Here is an 18,230-nt window from a genome sequence, read left to right on the forward strand (position 1 = left end):
GGAGCCCAATGTCTTAACCACGTGCACACATGGCTTTTGGTGTCCACAATGTGTAAACATTATTATATAAAGTGAATTTTGTCATGAAAAAATATACTAAGACAAAACAAATAAACTCGGACAACACTCTTTGGTCTAGAGCGATTGAACTAATTCAAACACTCAACCAAAAAGATGTGGGTTCAATTCGCAGGAAACGTCAGAACGGGTGAGACACGTAGCCAATCGTGTACACAACGAAGTAGGCGGAAGGGTAATTTAAGTCCTTAAAGGGACTGCCCTTTCGCCGAAATGCATAACACTCTTTGGTCTATAGCAATTGAACTAATCCAAACACTCAACCAAAAAAATTAAACTCGGACATGTTTGAACAAAATCGAACGATCGATTTTGTATCGGATCTCCCGTGTGCAGATGGTCCCCGTCGATCCCATGATACCGTCTTCATTAAAGACCCCATATGGGATTTAGTAACGAGGCACACCCACGCAGATGAGCCTTCACTGAGATGAAGTAGCCTTTAGGCCTACTGAGATGAAGAGGGATAGAGTTAAAATAAGGAGAACTCACCCAAGAAAGTTAATCAGGACAGGAGAGATGACGAAAGGGGCGTTCCTGTAGGCCTTGCGTTGTTCTCCATCAGCCTAGCCACATTTCTGCGCAGTGCGAACAAGAATGTGAAGGGCAAGGATCAGAGGTGAAGGACCAACTAGCAGAGAACATGACGAACGCAGAGGAGCTCTCTACAATCGGAGGCATCGCCACTGTTTCTCTTCTCCACTCCTTTATTCCCACGCACTGGCTGCCTTTCTCCGTAGTAGGGAGAGCCCAGAAATGGAGTCTCTCGCAAACCCTTCTTGTCAGTAAGTGTCTTGCGCGCGCGCGCACACACACACACACACACAGAGGGAGAGGGAGAGAGAGAGAGAGAGAGAGAGAGAGAGGGAGAGAGAGATTTTGTGTATTTCCTAGATCTGCTAGGATCTGGCTGCGTGTGTATTTTGCAATAATGTGCGTGTGTGCATGTGATTTCCAGCATTTCCATGGTCCCATCATATCGATTGTTGGTGAAGTAGGGCAGAAAAACATTAGGTCTGAAGAATCCTGAATCAAGCGGCCTTGATCATGCTGAATTCGGTTTGGAGATTGTTACAGCTCTTTGACGTGTTAACCTGTTCGTGGAATCATGTAAGGCCTTGTAGCAGATGACATTATGTTTATAGGCAGAAGGGAACCATGTATCTGTTATTGGAATTTTTAGCTCTTGGAAATATTTGTCTGAGATTGAATTGCATCTCAATGCACGCTACCTTTCAGAATCACTTCAACCATGAAGGTTACCCCTTGGGCTGCAAAGTCTCGTGCATAGTTTTTCCAAAGGGCAAACACATGGAAGTATGGCAAAAGTGCGGTCCCCCAAGAAATTCCATACTTCGAATACCATACTGAATAAAAAATAACATGCTACATGTGAAGATTATGTACTACTTCCAGCTCAAAAACTTAATAGCCATTTTTTGAATCGTTTGCACATGTCATTGGCTATTTACCAAGGTTGAACATATACAATTCTTTGATTTGGATATAGATAAAGCTTTGTACGTATGTTCGACCATATCATATGCCAAATACCATACGTTTGATATGGTAAATACCATATGAGTATATACTGTACGACCTTATGAAGGTATATATATGCCATACGAGTATGAAAATATGGTAAATTTACCGTACGAAAAAACTGTGGTCTGGTAGCATAAAAAGCATATGCATTCCTTAAATGTAGCTTGATTTCTAAGTGCTCTGTTGTGTATATATGCAGCTGCATTTGGGGCAGTATGCCATGTATTCTCAACCAGTCTTCTGGGCCTTACTGCAATCACCATGGCCAACAGCATCGCAAGTGAAGAAACAGTTCACAAGCTTGCATCTTTGTTGCTTATCTTTCTAGGTGCAAGCTACCTGATGCTGTTTTTGATGGGCAAAGGAAGTCACACACATTCTCATAATCACTCAATGGAGAAAATGGCTGTGGCGGGCCTCATTCTGGTGCCTGCATTGTCCCCTTGTGCCACCACATTACCCGTTTTTCTGGCTGTTGGAAACTCTTCATCAAGTTTGATGGTGCTTGCCATAGTCGTGCTTCTGTTCAGCACCTTGGCTGTTATGGTGACTTTGGTGGCATTGTCCTACTATGGAGCTAGCCAGCTGAAGTTTCATTGGGTTGAGAAATACGACAAAGCTCTAGTTGGGAGTGTGCTCTGTGTGGTAGGATTTTTGACCTACTTTTTCCATCATCATGATGAGGGGCATCACGACTCCGCAAAACTCGGTGTAACCAACAGTCTACGCAGAAGTCAAATGGTTTAGTTTATGACAAGTACCAATGAATATTTGGTTGGGGTTGCAAGAAAATATTCAGCAATCAAATTGGCTCAACTGCGAAACTGATCCTTAGCAAGGAAGCAGGAATTTTGAGCATCGCTATGGAGTCATGGGATTGATGTTCTGCTTGTAGGCCTTGAAAACAACAGCTACCATGTGAACACCCTCTACATAGCCTTGCCCATTCTTTGGGTTTGGGTTTTGTGTAACTTGCAGACTATTAAGGTTCCAAACGGGTGATGTAATGCTACTGCCTTTCTGTAATGATCTATTTACACTTCCGTATGCTGATTTTAGAATCAGCTGGGGTTTATCGTCGGATGCCCAAACATGACTAAATTATTCATCAATGTATTATTCATGCCAAGTTTGTTTAATATTGGTGATATAAACTCATCATTCTCTTTGATTTCTGTCATTAAAAGAGTTTATGTCATCTTTCTTCATTCACTTCAGTAATGGATTCAAAGCGTGTTTGTGTGACTTGTTTGCATCTCACAGAGTTAGAAGACTTTCAGAGGGACCGTTGGACCGTTCACGAAAGATAGAATGAGTTTTGGTAATTCAGTGAACATTTGGCATTCCTTTGGAATATGTATATCTTATCTGCATTTGAAGGCTTTCTGATTCTTCTCAATTCATTTTGCTTGATAATGTGGGTTGTTGTCTTTGGAGCTGTGGTTTTCTCACATGTATCGACAGCTGAAAACGTCTGAGCTGGCAAGTTTATTTTCTTTTTTTCCCTTTGAGGCATCAACGGAATCATAATCTAGTGGTTAAGGTGGTGGATGTATGGCTGTGTAAGGACGGAGGTTTGATACCAAGTGTCAATCCTTCAAATGGCAAGATTGTTCTTGGTCCCCTGATTTAGTGTGGAAAGTAGGACAAACCATGAAGGTGGACCATGGTGCTTTTAAAAAGCCGCAGGCTCTGGCTTTGTCATGCCTAGGCAAAGAGATGCAAAACTTCAAACCTACGAGGAAATCTAAAAGTTTGGGGCAATGTGTGAAAAGCTTTTAGCCAGTTTGCTTGCGTGTAATGATGGGGGAATATGACCTCATATTACCTGCTTTGAAAAAAAGGACTTTGTTTATTTACAGGCTCTTCCCTAAGTGGCATTGTTAGGTAGAATCTGTCAATGTCTAAGAGTCTGCTCTTTCTAGCCTTTATGCAGCACCGAGCGGGTTCTTTTGTAAACTCGCTTTCATAAATGTTCTTCAGCCTTTATCAAAGCTTATGGTAAAAAATGAGTTGCATTTGTTGCATATTACTACGATGGCCAATGACAGATTTGCCTTGAAAAGCAGCTTCAATTTTATTTTAACCGGCTAAAACATTGCAAAATCCCTGCTAGATTCTGAGCTTTGCCTTCAAGAAAACTGCAAGTTTGTGTAAAACAGGCGGATGGGTTTCCCGTGGCTGACATGGATTGGTTGCAGGGCATCAATAGATTCCTGAATAGGGCTGACATGGCCTGCAGTGGTTGGGAAGTGGTGCAAACTTATTCTGTGGGCTGAGGTGGCAGCAATCTGTTGGCTGCAGGCTAATATTCTGCTGGAAGATGGAGCAGCTACAGGGTGTGATGCTGTAGTTTCCTGGTGAATGCTGGCATGGCATGCCCTCTGGTTGGCAAGCGATGCAGAGAACTTAGCACATCAGGTGACAACACATCAGCAGCCAGAATATTGGGCTGCGCTCTTGATGTGAGAACTGAGTTGGCATGCGATGGTTGGCAAGTGAAGGTGATTATTAGGGCGGCTGAAGTGGCACAAATCTGCTGCGTGCATGGGAAACTTGTACTACGGAAAGACAGTAGACTGGAGGGCTCAGATTTGCTGCCCCCACATCACGGACTGTGACCAATTAGATCTCCCCGCCTGGTTATGAATCTCACAACCATAGCTTTCATTGCACCTTGGATGCAAATCATGTTGGATTCTCTAGGGGTACTATTGTATGAATCAGCCTACCTACATCCAAGGAGAGAGCCGAAATCTCTGTTAGTCTGAAGAACCTCATGTGGTTGGTTTGATCACCATTATTGGTGACGTGTGCAAGCTTCCCTTGGGCTCACCAACATAATGCTATGAATTTCCTGAGCACCCGCCACCCTAGCACTATCTTCTTATGTCTGCTTTGATTGCTGTATGAGCATCTCACATTCCCCAACCTTTGGATTACTACATTGTGCAACTTCACAGATTCGTGTACATATGCCTCTGGTGAATTGAAAGGGTCTTGTCGTCAATGTGCTCATGCATGTGTCCCTTCCACTGTTAGTGTTTTTCATAATTGAACATCGCATTTCCATCTTTGAGTGCCCTTATTGAGATCGGAGCTTGAGCGATGGTGTACTACTACCTGTTATTCTCCAAAAAAATAATTTTGCAGATTGGTGCCCATGCTTAATTTTGTAACTGAAGGGTTATTCTTGATAGGCATCCCAATGTCAAGACGGACTGAGCATTTTGCACTTTGGCTTTGAGAGTTAGAAAAAAACAACTAAGCTTTCTTGAGAGATGCCATCCCTTCCATACAAGGTGCAGATGCTCACTCCTTGTGACAAAGGTCTTTACAGTAACGTGGGACAACTTGTGACTTTATGGAAGTGCTTCACCTTTCCATCCTTCACTTCACCACATGCCAAAAAGAAAGCACCAACTTAATAAGAAAGCTGAATGTGGTCTTTAAGTAAGTGCTTTGTATAGATCATCTGTGTATGTGGCACCTGCTCCATACTTCTATTTGAAGTGAATATGTGTACTTTGTGTGGTTCTCAAATAGCTACGGTGCACACATGTAGTAAACGCACAACATTGTTTAGGGCGTGCTTGGCCTTTCACAGCTAGGGGATTTGAAGATTACATGAGGAGCGACATAGTTCATAGTCTCATGATCAAGCTTCACAACTCGGTATGATTAAGTTGTTTTAAGCATGGGACAGACAAAGGAACATCACACGTATGGTATAGATAAGGTTTTGTTTTGGTTACTTGCCAAAGGTCTGTGAAATTAGCAGCACATTACACGTTATGGCAGGAATAGCATCTAGCTTGAAGCTTGCATTGGCTTCTTTTGACCTATTGGTGGGTTTTGGATGTAGTGATATGTTACACATTATGGTTTGTAGGACACTTATGATGTCTGACTAGTATATGCTACTTCAATTGAAATGTTATTATTCGTATGAGCTGAGTGGATAAAGGATAAATTTATACTTTTGAATTTCTCAATATTTGCATGTGCACTTATCAAAATGGATTAATTCATGGCTTCATTTCTTAAATTGCTGACATTTGGCTGCTTGCTTTTTCAACAAATCAGACTTCTTCGCTCGGTTTTTGGTAATCCTGCCCCCATGGCATCCATAGATTGCTAGGAGGGAATCACCCTTTCCGGACCTGTCACCAAGATGTGAGACACTAGGACCTTCTAGGTGCTCGTTTATGTAGTGGATGGATTTCAGCACCTGTTCCTGTTGGACATGGGTGTGATGCCACAGATTTTACCAGAGAGACGGATTTATATCATCCCCAGGGACGGAGGGTCTCTGGATGCTATCAGACAGTGGAGGCCTGTCACAAACCTAAACTCTAACCGACAAAATCTAGTGAAGGCTCTGAGTTTCAGGATCTAGACACTCCTTAGGGATTTGTTTCATGCCACTCAGACTGGGCTTATCGAAGAGCGTAGTATCCTTGACAACATCTTGACTGTTGGAAGGCTACAGCTATGGCCGTATACGTGATGAGGAGCTTATGATTCTATTGCTCGACTTTGAGAAAGCTTATGGTCAGGTGATTGGAGCTTTATTGACTTGGGGAAAACTTATGATGGGGATTTATTGAGGGGACTATGTTGAGGATGGGCTTCTCAAAGACCTAGATCAGGGGGTTTGCATCTTCGTCTACCATTGCCCATAGTGAGGTGTTGATTGCAGGAGGAGGGGGGAACAGACTTGTTGGACGGGGCTGCCCTCTTGCACCTTCTTGTTCCTGTTTTTTGTTGAGTTCTTGAGTGGCTTTCTCATGACTCACAAGGTTGGGCTCAAGAGATTGCATATATGCCTGTACACGAGGAGGAACTTTTGGATGCAGAGTTTGCTTATGACACTGCATTGTACTTGGACGACCAAGAAGCCAATCTTCAGAGGGGCCAGTAGAGGTTCTTGAGACTTTTTGAGACTTTTTGAGTTAGTTTCGGGTGTACTGATCGATTGGTTGGTGCAAGACGGTTGCATTTTGGATTGAAATATCACCCACTCCATACTGTTCTCCTGGCAAGGGTTTTATATGGATTCCGCTTGGGATGCCTGTGCGCTACTTGGGTTGCCACACATAAACCTTGACTTGACTCCATATCACCAAATCTCCGTGGGAGGGAGCATTGTGGTCACGGTAGCCAACCATGTGCTTTTGGCGACGATGTGGTTCATCACTTTCTTCAAATTCCTGCATAGAACAGATTCCGTGGCTTATCACGAACTTTCTATGGTCTGGCAAGGATGGGAAAATTGAAATCACCAAGGTGTTCTAGGTGCTCATCACTTAAGTCACTTTGCAGGATGGTTTTGCGCTCAAGATTTTGCTTCTTAGACTAGGGCCTTGCTAGGGAAACTCATTGTCTATGGTCTGCTCCTGGATGAAAGTGGCTGATTCTGGCTAGGATTCAGGCTCGAGTTTCCTAGAAGGAAGCCCATGCTGTCCCGGACTTGCTGGATTTTCACAGATATACACGAGGTCGGTTTGAGTTGAGGTTGGGAGGACATTTTTTCCATGAGTTTGTTGAGAGCCTGCGAGGTTGTGATCGAGTCTGTTTCAGCTGCAGACTCCACTGGCCACCACTGATTTAGAACTTCTTGCCACACAGTGAGCAAGGTCATATTTTAGGTGGTCGACCATGTGTAGCTTGGGGTCCCTTGGCAGCGGGTGCACTACTGATTTGGGACTTCTTGCCACACAGTGAGCAAAGTCATATTTTAGGTGGTTGACCATGTGTAGCTTGGGGTCCCTCGGCAGCTGGACATGCACAGAGTTATGGAGAGTAGACACTTTTGCAGTGTGCTTGAGGATGTTTAGGAGGACAGATCGAGCCTTCTTTGAGGAGGGTTAGCTATGAAGCACGAAATCTACGCCGGGCTTCTGGTAGAGTGGCATGTACCCTTTGAGCTTCAAGCCCCACCATGGATGGGGAGCTTTCATGCAGATAAAAGGTGCCGATTATGATTAAGAGTTTGTACAACTGAGGGAGGGTGCTAAGGAGGGTCGACTTCCCCGTGTTCAGTGCGAGACTGCCTTGGTCGCTGACAGTGCATGTCACGTGACACATCCAACCCTATGTGTTCATGGACAAGCTACTTCATGACAAGGGTTCTGTTAGTCCAGTCAGTCTAAATTAGCAAGTGTTCTGGCACTTTAGTGAGTCTGATCGCAGACCGTGCATGCCCAGGCACTTAGTGTAGATGCATATCCTCTGGTTGCACACAGCATGATCATAAGCATTCCCATCAGAATCCTTCAGGAGAATTTTCCAGTGTGTTTAACCTATTTTCCCTATTTTTGACATTTTTCACTTATTATTTTAAGTGACTTTTGTTGGGAACTGAGTAGGGCAAATTGGGTAAGATAATATATAAGCAAACCAAGGCTAGCACTATTTGGCAGAAGAGCAAGGAGAACACAGGCCAAAGGCAGCAGGTTCCCCTTCTCTCTCTCAAGCAAGACTTCCCCCGTTTTGGTAGCGTTTTTCCTTCAAGCAAGCGACCACCCCTTTGCTGGCGTTTTTCAGCAATAGCATCATCGCCAAGACCTCCCACACTTTGGCGTTTTCAGCAAGCCATTATCGCCAGAAGTCCAGCACCCTAGCGTTTTCCAGAAGTGGCCTCATCGCCCCCTTTCCTTGGCGTTTTCGGCAGCACCATAGCATCAGCAAATTCAGCGATTAAGCATCAGAATTTCAGCGTTTAAAGATCAGCCAAATCAGCGTTCTTGGAGGACTTCAAAGGCCGCAAATCTGCGTTTTTTAGGGCAGCCAAAGGCACGGAAAATCTGCAGAAAACCAGCGTTTTACTCGCTCCAGCACTTGCGTTTTTGCAGCAGCAGATTTCAGCCCTTTGGCGGTATTGGACAGCAGAGCAAGTACACAGTTTTTCAGCCATAGAGTCGGTCTCGTCATCCCTGTCGTCGACATCGACATAGCCTAGACTTGCATCAGTTCTCGTTCATCCACTTTGTACCAGTTTGTGCAATCAATAGTAGACCACTCTCGCCAACGAGAGTGGGGCCATCGGAGGAGGGTTTTACAACGTCTCTAGTGTCGTATTCTCTTCTCTCTCTATCTCTCAGTCTCATGCACTTTCACGCAGAGTGTCCATTCACTTTGTTTGTGTCCATTGCACTCTCATTAAAGTTATGCTAGCAAAGTTCTATAGCATAGTTATGCTAGCACGCAAAAAAGCTCATGCCTAAGTAAAGCGGTTAGCTAGCAAAAAAAGCAAGCTGTAGGCAAAGACAACAAAAGCCTACCTACCCTACCATTTACGTTGGGTGTCGTTGGATAACCAAAACATTTGGTAGAGTTTCTTAACCAATTTAGGGCCTTAGCCCCAGACCAGTAGATCTAGGTCAAGACAAAAGATAAGTTTTTTATACTATAGATGTGGTTCCCAAACTACCCTGCATTCTATTCTATGTAACCCATGTTTGTAATAAACAAAACAAAACAAAACATACAAAAACTAAGCCAAACAACCATGCTCAAAGCCTTAAGAAGAAAAATGACAATAAAAAGAGTCGAAGCCATAATAGGCCGTTGCTGTTATCGTTGTTATAACGCTAATTTACAGGTCGCAAGCAAGATTGTTGCTGATCAACCCGTCCCCGTTGCTGTCGCAGGTAATGGAGGATTTCAAATTGCTTCCCTCCCATTCTTTTTTTTCTTTGAATTATTGTTTACTTACATTTCTGTTGTGATAATAGTTTTGGTTATTGTCATTTTCACAGTCATTTCCTTTAGACATACAAACTGGAAGGTGTAAAGATGGCTCTTTTTTACGAACCGGTCTTTTTTTTTTTGTTTTTTAAGAATTATTATTAATTACAAAATGACGCTTGTAAGAAAAGGTAAGCAAAATCAATGTTTTAACTAATCCTTGGAATGGAACGGTTAAAGATTTAACCTTATCCTAACTCACAAAAAAGTAGCATAATTGGCATATTTAAGATGTACGGGTTTTTTGAGTTGAGGTGGATAACCAATCTATCCGATTGGTTCGTAAGACAGCCGCAGAAGCGATAGCACCGGAGAGCTCAATTACCTTTCATGCCCTTTCACTGGTTTTCACCATCCTAGCTTTCTTTCACTTTTTAGTGATAGTGATTTTATTTGTTTTTTTTTGTTTTCCCTCTTTTTTTTGCATTATAATATATGATTTCGCGGTGGTTTACGTAGGGTTCTATCGACCCATAGAACTCTACGGAAAGTGTAGACGGAAGTACAGGAGCAGTGTTGACGGAGGGTGTTGGCATTTTTGTTTTCGCCGTTGTTTAATCATAAAACACAAAGAACAGCCATGAATATTAGTATTAATAACCGCAAAACAAAGTTTTAAAGTAACAATGAATTTAGGTGGTTGTTTTAATTTTAAAAAGCCCCCAACAAACTCCCCGCAGGCTCCAACCCCTGGCCCAATTAATGAGGTTCCCCCCATTAACCTACCGCCAGCAGAAATTCGCCCATTTGAAACCGAACTTACTTTATCACACTGGGTTAAAGAGATGGCGCCGTCAAGTACATCCGCGGTGCCGCCGCAGGCTGCAGAGACAGCAGAGATAGTCAACCTTGCTTCACCTTTCGAATTCTTAAACTTTACTGTAATTTACATGATCGCCTTGGCCTTGATCATTCTAGCAGTCATTTACAGAAAACGTATAAACTTTTTAGTGTAAAGATGGTAAAAACAAAACGCTCTTTATGATATAGTCAAAAGAAAAGGATTGGAAGCCGGGATCACTTCCTCTGCTTAAGAGCATCCCTATCATTTAGTGGATCCAAGTCCATGGCCTTTCTTAGGGTCACTTGGAGCCCTAGCAAGCACTATTGGTGCTGTTATGTGTATGCATTCATTTACAGGAGATAGAGCACTTTTTGCCTTGGGCTTAGGATTAATCTTATATACTATGTTCGTATGGTGGCGTGATGTTACATGTGAATCTACTTACGAAGGACATTACACTAAAGTGGTATAATTAGGGCTTCGTTACGGTTTTCTTTTGTTTATCGTCTCGGAGGTTATGTTTTCTTTAGCCTTTTTTTGGGCCTTTTTTCATTCCTCTTCGGCACCTGCAGTAGAGATTGGAGCTATTTGGCCCCCTAAAGGAATTGAAGTTTTAAATCCTTAGGGAATCCCTTTTCTAAATACCCTTATTCTCCTTCTCTCTGGAGCTGCTGTGACTTGGGCTCATTATGCCATACTCGCAGGTTTAAAATAATAAGCAGTTCATGCTTTAGTAGCTATCGTTTGGCTGGCTTTAGTTTTCACTGGGTTTGAAGGAATGGAATATTATGAAGCACTTTTTATCATCTCTGACGGTATTTATGGGTTTACTTCTTTTTTAGCTACTGGGTTTTATGGGTTCTATGTCATTATAGGAACTATTCTCTTGATGATACGCGGTATTCGTTAATATATGGACCATTTCAGTCCTTTACATCACTTTGGCTTCGAAGCAGCTGCTCGGTATTGGTATTTTGTGGACGTGGTTTGGTTATTTCTATTTGTCTCTATCTATTGGTGGGGAGGTTCATGACAAGGTATGGGCCTTGCCCTTCCCCAACTCGTTTACAACGCGTTGTAAACCTTAACCACAGGGTCTACTTTACTATTTGGCTTTGCGACCTTAAACACAAAGTTTACTTCTTACACTAACACTGAAAAGAAACCTAAGTTGTGTTTTTTGTTTTGCATTGGGTATTAATATTCATGAAAGTTTCTATAGTTGCAGCATTGACAAATCTATGAATACAGCGGCATAGATAGGCTGCTTTAGTGGATACGAACCCCCAGAATGTCCCATATCTCTGTCTTTCGCTACATTAGGCTCCACTTCTACTTGTGTTTGTGTTTAAGTTAAACATGGTGTTTTTAATTTTTTTTTGTTTTTGTTTTTTTATTTATTTAATAAGCAAAGCCTTAAATATCAAGAACAAACCTTGTGTTGGTGTTAGCAAAGCGGAGCCAACGCAAGTCCTTTGGATGCATGCTAAGGCATTCTTGCCTCTCGAATCAAATAAAGTCAACAGAATGTAAATTGATTGACCGTTACCGCTTCATCTTACCACTTTCACGCAGAGTGTCCATTCACTTTGTTTGTGTCCATTGCACTTTGTTTGTGTCCATTGCACTCTCTCATTAAAGAACGGAAGGTTCTCCCTTCCATAAGAATAAAAGGAACCTTGAGCACAGATCGGAGCACTCATCTTGAGCAAAGTTTAAACATTCATTCCGCTGCACCTTACATTGGTATCAGAGCTTTGACAGTGTTCTGTATCACTCAAGGAAAGAACCACAAGAACCGCATAATTTTTTTTGCTTGTTACGGTCGCACGAACCCAGGTTTTCTGGGGCGTGTCGATTCCTAATCGTGTTTTTGAAAAGTGACAGGAATCCTAGAAAAGAAGGGCTTGTCCAGCCTCCCCTTGTGCCTCTTTTCACTCATTGAGAGCGGATCGTGCACTTAGCGGCCGGCCAATCGACGTGAGGTGGGAAAAAGCAACCTTGGTGTGAGCGCAAGGCCACCAAGGGCTGCGCCCGCGGAAAAGAGCAGAACTCGGGTGAAGAGAAGATCCTTCTCTAACACAGATTGCAAGCAAAAGAAGAACCTCAAGACCCTCAAGAACCCAAGAACCCAAGACCCACAAGAACCCAAGTTCCTCGTGAATTTAAGAACCCACAACTTCAGTGCATGGTCATCACCCGAAGCGGAATGGATACCGGGCATGAGAGTGATGGGCAAGAAAGTAATGAAGAAGAATTTTAGTAACAGGGAGGTTTTCCTGACCCTCCCCCTTCGCCAACTACTCCAGGAATTGCACTAAACCCCATGGAAGCTTTGGTTAAGTTGATGATGGACATGATGGCAAAGCAAGAGGCGACTTGCATTTTCGTGGAGCGTGACTGCCAAGACAAACAGGATCGTGATCGCTTGGCGGCCGAGGAATGGAAAGAAAAAAAAGCGGCAAGAAAGGTTGACTTGGAGCAAGCTCGCTTGGCGGCCGAAGAAAGAAAGGCTACTATTGAGCGTGAGCTTGTGGAAGCGCGCTTGGCGGCCGACGCAAGAAGGGAAGCGGCCGAAGAAAGAAAGGCTACTTTGGAGTTAGAACGTGAGGCTCAAAGAGAATAACGCATGAACGACTTGGTACTACATGTCCTCACCTCGAAACCCGAACCGGCCAAAGATGTTGGTGGTTTATTAAGTGGCGCAAGCCGAGATTCGGACTCCAACAACTCCGTCACCGAGAAGTTGACGTTCAGTAAGTATGATGGTAAGATGGACGTTAGTGTTATTCATTCTTAGTTGCATCAATTTAATGCCTATTTTGCGACAACTAAGAAGATAGAAAATAGCAAGGTTTTGACGACAGCTATGTACCTTGCCGGTGATGCCATCAATTGGTACCACACATGGCAAGAGGCACAGCTAGCCGCGCACCTAGAGGAAGCCAACGGAGACGCGCCCCTTTCCTTCAATTGGGCCGACTTCCAAGACAAGCTCAAGGCGCGGTTTATGCCTCCTCAGTATCTAGCACAATTGAAAGAAGATTGGCGCAATCTCAAGCAACATGGTATGCTAGTCATGTCTTTTTCTAACCGTGTTTTGCAGCTCGGCACTCAATTACGCAAATCGGATGATGAGCGCAAAGAGGCTTTCCTTTTTGGGTTAGACAAATATATCAAGTTTGATGTAGAAGTCTTTGACCCCGCGGATCTCAACAAGGCGGTAGCGATTGCTCTCTCCCAAGAGATGAAGCACAACAAGGGAAAGCCTAAGGAGAATAAGACTTCTCAAGGAACCTCTCAGAATTCTTAGAACACGCAGAATGGTAAGAATGGAAACTCTTCTAGCCCATCTTCCTCTAATGCTTCGGAAAAGAACTCTTAAAATGAATTTAAGGGTAAAGTTAAAGCACTTGTAAAACCTAAGCTAACCCCGGATGAAAAAGTTGCACAAGGAATTATAGGAGGATACATCACGGCTGAAGAACAAGTGATTTATGCTAAGGAAGGTAGATGTTATCAATGTCACCTCAAGGGTTACATTAAGAAGGCTGTCCTAAGATAGCCCCACCTAAAGAACCAAAGACACCCACAACAACCACAAGCACTTTAATGAACCAAGCTGAATCTTCTCATGTCTCTGAAACACACATTGATGAGTCTCTCATGAAGTGTTATGGTCATGTAAAGGGTCAGCGTTTTATCATATTGTTTGATCCAGGTAGTATGCATGATGTGATTAGTGCCTCTCTTGTTGAGAGAGCCCGCCTAGAGGTTAGTCAGAAATCTCCTCTCGAGGTTTCTGGCTTCGCTCCTGGTATGGACTCTCTCATCACGAAAGAGTGCCTTGATGTGATGTTTACAGTTCAACAAGCTGCTTTCCGTAGGAAATTTCTTGCGTCTCCTCTTTCAGGATGTGATATGCTTTTGGGCATAAGATGGTTTCGTGAGCATAACCCTCTCATTGATTGGGAGGCTAACACTCTCACATTAAATGCTAAAACTGACTCCCTCCTCATCATTCGCGCTGAGGAGGGTTTGCATTCTTTGCCTCTCATTTCTCATGTACAGGTAAAGCGTGAATTACGACGAGGAGCTCAAGCGATTCAACTATGCTGCTCTAGTTTCCCAAAGCATTCAGGTTTTAGCTAAGTATTTAGATTTGTTTACCAAGTTTAAACATCTCTTTTTGCAGGATGATCTTCCACCTCGTCTCCCACCCGAGTGACTGGAGGACCATTGCATCGAGCTTACGGAGGGGACCCAGCTTGTCAGTAAGGCTCCCTATCGTTTGAACAAGACATAGGAGGAAGAATTAGAGCGACAACTCACGGAGTTGGTAGCTAGAGGATTCATACGTCCTAGTGTAAGCCCTTTTGCTGCTTCTATTTTGTTTGTTCGCAAGAAGGATGGTTCGTCTCGTTTGTGTGTTGATTACAGGGCATTGAACAAGATGACCGTCAAGAACAAGTTTCCGATGCCTCACATTGAGTATATCCTAGATAGGCTCGATGGGGCAAAGGTTTTCAGCAAGGTTGATCTCAAGAGTGGATACCATCAGGTACGGGTATTCAAAGGCGACATCTTCAAGACCGCTTTTCGCACCGAGCGAGGGCAATGGGAGTATATTGTTGTGTCTTTTGGATTGACAGGTACCGTGGGTACATTTAATCGTCTCATGGTACTACCAGGGAGATAGTTGGGTGTCATCAAAATATCATACGAGCTCGTTTGTGTGTTTGTTTTTAATATTTTATCTTTATAAAAGTTTGTATGTCCTTTTGTGTAAATGTTTAACACAGTCATATTTTTCAATATGGGCACCTCTTTAACTTCTTAAGCTTTTGCTCTATAGAATGTTGAGTTTAGGGAAATTAACAAAGAGAGCCATTAGGTCTCCCCAATCTCGGAGAAATGAAAAACCTTTCAAAACATCTTAAGTGCATAAGTGAAGGGTGAGATGAGGAAATGAAAAGACCCATGGAAGTAGAAAGTCAAAAGAATTTTTGTTTTTGTGTCCATATAAAAGAGATGGTCCAGTGCACAATGATACATTTGTGTTTTTCTTTTGCTAATTTTTCCTTTAAAGTTTTCTTAGTGTCCTTGCACTACATTAGTGAATATGGTTTTTTTGAAGCTATTAAGAATACCATTAGGGGAATTAACAAAGAGAGACACAAAGAGAGAATTCTTGCATTAGCTTAATAATTGTTTAGTGGAAAGGGCTCGAGGTACACGACAAACTGCTTGCCTTCCAGTGGGCTAGCTTGAAGCTCGAGGGTGCAACGGGCGAGCTTGTTAGGAAATGCAAAAGAGCGGCGAAGACTTTGGGGTGGGGAGAATTTGACAAGGTATTTTCACAACTCAGCATCTCATTGGTCCTTGTGGCTAGCTAAGGTGGGAAGCATCTCTCTAAACCCATTTTGGAGGGAAGTTGCTAGAAAGACCAATAACAAAGGCATCCGACGTCCGGACCAACTATGGGATTTTAGCAGTAACCGATGGAAAAGCATAGACCAAATGGTTCTCTAATACAACATGGATTGGACGAAAAGGTTGTTGATTAGCAGAGCCCTTGAACGGATGGACAACTCGTGTGTTTCGGCGATATGGTCGGTGTATGTGTGTTCATCTTTTTGGATTATATTCTCATTTTTTCTGCATCGTGGGAACAACATGAAAGGGATGTCGAAAGGGTACTAACCAATTTTGATGAGTGTCAGTTGTACATTGCAACTAAGAAGTCTAAATTTTTTCTTACTGAAGTCACTTATCTGGGTTATATCATTTCTGCAGAAGGCGTCAAGCTAGATCCTATGAAGGTGGAACAGGTTCCTAATTGGGATTTGCCCAAAACTGCATATGATGTGCGTTCTTTTCTTGGGTTATGTTAAGCCTATAGTTTGCACATAGAGAATTTTGCATGCATTACTGCACCTATGACTGATGTTTTGAAAGGGATCAAGACTCGCCGTCAGCGCGTAGACTTGCCCGAAGCAGCCATCGAGGCTTTCGCAGCTCTCAAGGTTGCGGTGACATAAGCACCGTGTCTTATCCTTGCCTCTTGGGATGATCCCTTTGAGGTATGGACGGATGCGAGCAATGTCACCATAGGCGCTGTGCTTCAGCAGCATGGTCGTCCTATAGCTTTCCTTAGTCGGAAGTTCAATAGTGCGGAAAAGAATTATTTAGTTTATGATAAAGAACTTTTGTCTCTCATTCACTCTCTTAAGCATTGGAAGCATTTTCTTTATGGTAGAGAGTTTACAGTACGCATAGATTATCAAGCCCTCAAGTGGCTCCAGTCTATGCCTAGTGCACATTGGAGTGATCGCCAAGCATGGTGGTCACAATTTTTTGGGCAATTTGAAGGTTTGATTGAGTATGTGCCTGGAAAAGCTAACCCTGTTGTAGATGTACCAGGCTACAGTGTCACTTTCACAGGACAGTTAGTACAATTTGGACTTTACAGTTGGTCTTTGGTCTGGTCGGTTCACACTGGACGGACTCGCTGGGCAGTGACACGTGGCAGGGATACGGTGGTTTAGTGGACATTGTGGCCAGGTCACCACCGCCACCCAATGGAGATAGACTTAGGTGCTGTCATTATTAGCCGTTGGTGGCTCTTTATGGTTGTATATATGAGTAGTAGCGGTTTGGTCAGGATCATCTTCTACGTAGTCGTCTAGAGTGAGTCTATACACAGAGCACATCTTCACCATCCCTGCACATCTGAGCCTTGACACCCCCATTGTACCTGTGAGTCCTGGGCTGGAGCTGAGTGTGCTGCCACGCCAGAGTGTATCAGTTCTTTGAGATCATATGTTCTGGTCTGCTGTTGTGTCTTTGTGAGCTCAGTTGATGTCTATTGTTTCTTTTCTTTTGAGTCTGTTTGAGTGCGATTGTCACGCACATTGCACTGAGGACCACCCATTGTAGAGAGCACGACACATTATCCGCGCTACACAGATGCGTTGAGTCGCAAAGGACAAATTTTGGCTCTTGAGTCAAGATCCACATTTTCTATTCAGGGTGTATCTTTCGATAGCATGAAGAATCGGTATGCGGATTTCGAGTTTGGTAAGCATTGGTTGCAGGCTCTTGCTTCCCAAGGGCCAAGCAACTATCTCGTTCGTGATGGTTTGTTGTATTTTCGTCAACGTTTATGTGTGTTGCCCTCTCTCAGGACAACCATATTGCATGATGCACATGATTCTCTCATGGGTGGGCACAGGGGAATGAACACCACTTTGGAAAAAATAGAAAGATTCTTTTATTGGCCTAAACTGCGAAAGGATGTGTTTCGTTATGTCACTCAATGCACTATATGTCAATAGGTAAAAGCTCCTCGGGGTAAGCAGCAAGGCCTCCTGCTTCCGCTGCCTATTCCCGATGGACCTTTTCAAGATATTTCCATGGATTTTATGACTAACCTTCCACCAAGTTTGCATTCAAGGAACACTCAATGTTTGACAATTGTCGATTGTTTCAGCAAGTTTTGCATGTTGATTCCTTGTAAAGCCACAGTTACTGCACAAGATGTAGCACGGTTGTTCATTAAGCATTGGAACCCCCTCTGTGGTTTGCCAATTTTCAGATAGGGATGTTAAGTTCACGTCCAATTTTTGGCGCGCACTCTTTGAAAATTTTGGCACTAAGTTGAATTTTTTATCGGCTTTTCATTTACAGTCAGATGGTCAGACAGATTTACAATCAATTAGCTTTTGATGTGTTAAAGTCATATGTGCATGATCAGCAGTCTCAGTGGGAGCTCTATCTTCCATTGGTTCAGGCTATTTTGAATGGCTCTTTTTCTTCTGCCATTGGTTGAACTCCGTATGAGGCAGCTTTTGGCCGTCCGTTCCAGTCACTTTTGACTTGCTCGGTCAGTCAAATGCCTGATGCCAATGCTGAAAGTCAGTCATTGAATGAGATCTCTGAGAGTGTGAAGCTTCGGCTAAGCAAGGCTCAGGAATGTTTTTCACGGCAAGCTAATAAGCATCGTCAAGATGTTTCGATCAAGGAAGGGGATTGGGTGTATTTAAGAATCATGAAGCAACGTCTTAAGCAA

General features: G+C 43.2%; 1 protein-coding gene across 1 annotated transcript; it reads left to right on the forward strand.

Moving 5' to 3' along the window:
* The first annotated feature begins 513 nt into the window (after positions 1–513).
* LOC147463677 (Fe(3+) dicitrate transport system permease) lies at positions 514–2,792 on the forward strand. Its single transcript, XM_086490150.1, has 2 exons — positions 514–863; positions 1,823–2,792. The coding sequence occupies exons 1-2, from the start codon at positions 722–724 to the stop codon at positions 2,368–2,370; spliced, it is 690 nt and encodes a 229-aa protein (XP_086346276.1). The 5' UTR covers positions 514–721; the 3' UTR covers positions 2,371–2,792.
* Positions 2,793–18,230: the final 15,438 nt, after the last annotated feature.

Source organism: Adiantum capillus-veneris, chromosome 2 (genome assembly GCF_014529385.1).
Source record: "Adiantum capillus-veneris isolate H3 chromosome 2, ASM1452938v2, whole genome shotgun sequence".
NCBI classification, from domain to species: domain Eukaryota; kingdom Viridiplantae; phylum Streptophyta; class Polypodiopsida; order Polypodiales; family Pteridaceae; genus Adiantum; species Adiantum capillus-veneris.

Excerpts from the sequence above, each read along its gene's own strand:
- LOC147463677 (XM_086490150.1), top strand. The coding sequence starts at position 722 with ATGACGAACGCAGAGGAGCTCTCTACAATCGGAGGCATCGCCACTGTT. Across the intron at positions 864-1,822 it reads CTCGCAAACCCTTCTTGTCA|CTGCATTTGGGGCAGTATGC; the intron begins GTAAGTGTCTTG and ends GTATATATGCAG.